Genomic DNA, 2,205 nt, shown 5'->3' with positions numbered 1-2,205 from the left:
AAATTCTCACTACACACACACACACACACACACACACACACACATACATATATATATATATATATATATTAATATCCTATAGCTTATCCATGGAATCTGTCTTTATATAGCAGAGCTAAATTGTATGCTGCATATCCAATTATCCTTTCAACAAATAGTGCTCCTATTAATTAATTAATCAATTAATTAATTAACTTACTAATTAGTCTTTAATGCCAACTTTTGCATTATTATACAAATTATGCAAACCAGCTTAGTACTGTCAGAGATTGTAAATACTATAAATAGGTCTAAACTTATACTTTTTCTGCGGTCAAAAAGTGACTCATTGAGAAAGTGCATAACTCATCTCTTTTGAGGCAGGAGGAAACGCTGAAAGTAACAACGATTGCGCTTCTCTCATCGTTACAAAGACAAAAGCAAAAAAACAAACTAATTTATAAACGGGGATCTACGTTCCACTGCGAGACTTAAACGATTGTTTACTGTATAATTATAAATCTATATTAATTTTTACCTCTATGGTTTTTAATTGCATGCTGGCCACTGATATTATTATTAATAATTTATAATAATGTTATCTTTTATATATATATATTTGTAAGTATATTTTGTATATATATATATAGATAGATAGATAGATAGATAGATAGATAGATAGATAATGAGAGAGAAAGAGAGAGAGAGAGAGAGAGAGAGGCAGACAGAGAGAGGGAGGGAGGGAGAGAGACAGAAAGTTACGGCTTACTTACATTGAGAGGAACCCAACAAATAAGGAAGAATGTGGTGATACAACATAGAAACCACACCATTTTGATTTCCATTTCAATTTTGATTTTGGCCAAAACTGATGGAGCTGGTGTCGGTGGAAGAATTCTTTTTATCGATGAAGACGGAGACGTGTTCACTCTTCTTTGTCTGCGCATGTGCAGCAGTGTAATAACGACAACGAGGTTGAAGATTACCATGGCAGCGATTAGAACGAGGTTGATGAAACCGAACAAGATGGCGTACGCTGATAGATGGGAGTCCTTCTTCCGGTGGAACTTTAAGAAACACCAGGTACATGGGAACTGGATCGAATACGCTCCGAATTTGAGGAAAGGCAAGCAGCAAAATAGAAAGACGGCCAAACAGCAGAACATAACGGTTAAACGTGCTCTACGGATGGTAACTACCCTGTGAAGGAAAAGAGGAGAAAAAAAAGAGATATTATTAGTATCATCATCGTCATCTTCATCATCATCCTCATATCACCTCTGACATAGTAAAAGAGTGACTGAAAATCACTGATCTCGAGCCAAACTACAGCACAAATATCAACAACAGCAACAATAACAACAATTACGCCAATAACAACTACTACGTACACATTAGAATCTCATAAAGAATTGCTTACCTGTGATAGAAATACGTGAACTTCAGAGAGAGCATTCGTTCCAAAGACAGGACACAGACCAAGAGTGGTGTCAGGAGACCAAAAAACACCATAATAAACCCGTTAAACATACACAAATAACCGCCCAACTTGATTTTCTGGGAGTAGACAAGGATTGGTATGGGACTGGTCAGAGCTTGACCAATCAAATCAGCCCAAGCTAATCCAGAGAGAAGCGGGAAATAAACCGTCCTTTGGATGTCCTTTGACAATGTGTAAAGGACTAGCAGGGCCGCCAAATTGCCTGCCATTCCCGTTACCATCATTGACATTGGAACATACATGTTAATGTTAGTCTCTTCTTTCTCGCAAACTGACATATTGGTACAATTACTTGGAGCTTTCAATGGCATCATGGTCTCATTTGAACACGTTAAGTCCTCCATCTTTGTACACACTGGAGTAATATATCACACTGTATAGAGTAGGCGTCTGCAAGAGAAAGAAAAACATGTAAGAGCGAATTTATTATGACTAAATACATTAAAGTATCATTGTCTTCCTCTTTTTCAAACACCACATCAATGCATCAACGAAGACGCTTCTAAGTGGGGTTCTATTTGTTAGAAATGACAGCCAAACCTCCTCCAAAGCATACTATTTTAAGGAAACGGAAAAGAATCATTATATTGGGTTGGCAACTAAGTTCCCGACGTTTTTTTTAATTTTGGAGTTTATTGCGTTTTTAAATTTTGGATTTTATTTTTTCCGAGAATTCTATTTTTGAATCATTTTGGAATCTATTTTTTTTTTTTCTAGTTAATTTT

General features: G+C 36.0%; 1 protein-coding gene across 1 annotated transcript in view; it reads right to left on the bottom strand.

The window, feature by feature from the left end:
- LOC106875962 (prostaglandin E2 receptor EP4 subtype) overlaps positions 1–2,205 on the bottom strand; it is a 69,192-nt gene that overhangs the window by 4,062 nt on the left and 62,925 nt on the right. The window contains exons 3-4 of the mRNA XM_014924305.2: positions 1,400–1,870; positions 753–1,179 (exon numbers count right to left, since the gene is read on the bottom strand). Coding sequence (XP_014779791.1) covers positions 753–1,179; positions 1,400–1,824 — 852 coding nt within the window. The 5' untranslated portion in view covers positions 1,825–1,870. The remainder of the gene's footprint in view (positions 1–752; positions 1,180–1,399; positions 1,871–2,205) is intronic.

Source organism: Octopus bimaculoides, chromosome 13 (assembly GCF_001194135.2).
Source record: "Octopus bimaculoides isolate UCB-OBI-ISO-001 chromosome 13, ASM119413v2, whole genome shotgun sequence".
In the NCBI taxonomy this organism is placed as follows: Eukaryota; Metazoa; Mollusca; class Cephalopoda; order Octopoda; family Octopodidae; genus Octopus; species Octopus bimaculoides.
The sequence above is the reverse complement of the archived record's forward strand: the minus strand, read 5'-3'. Positions and strand labels throughout refer to the sequence as shown.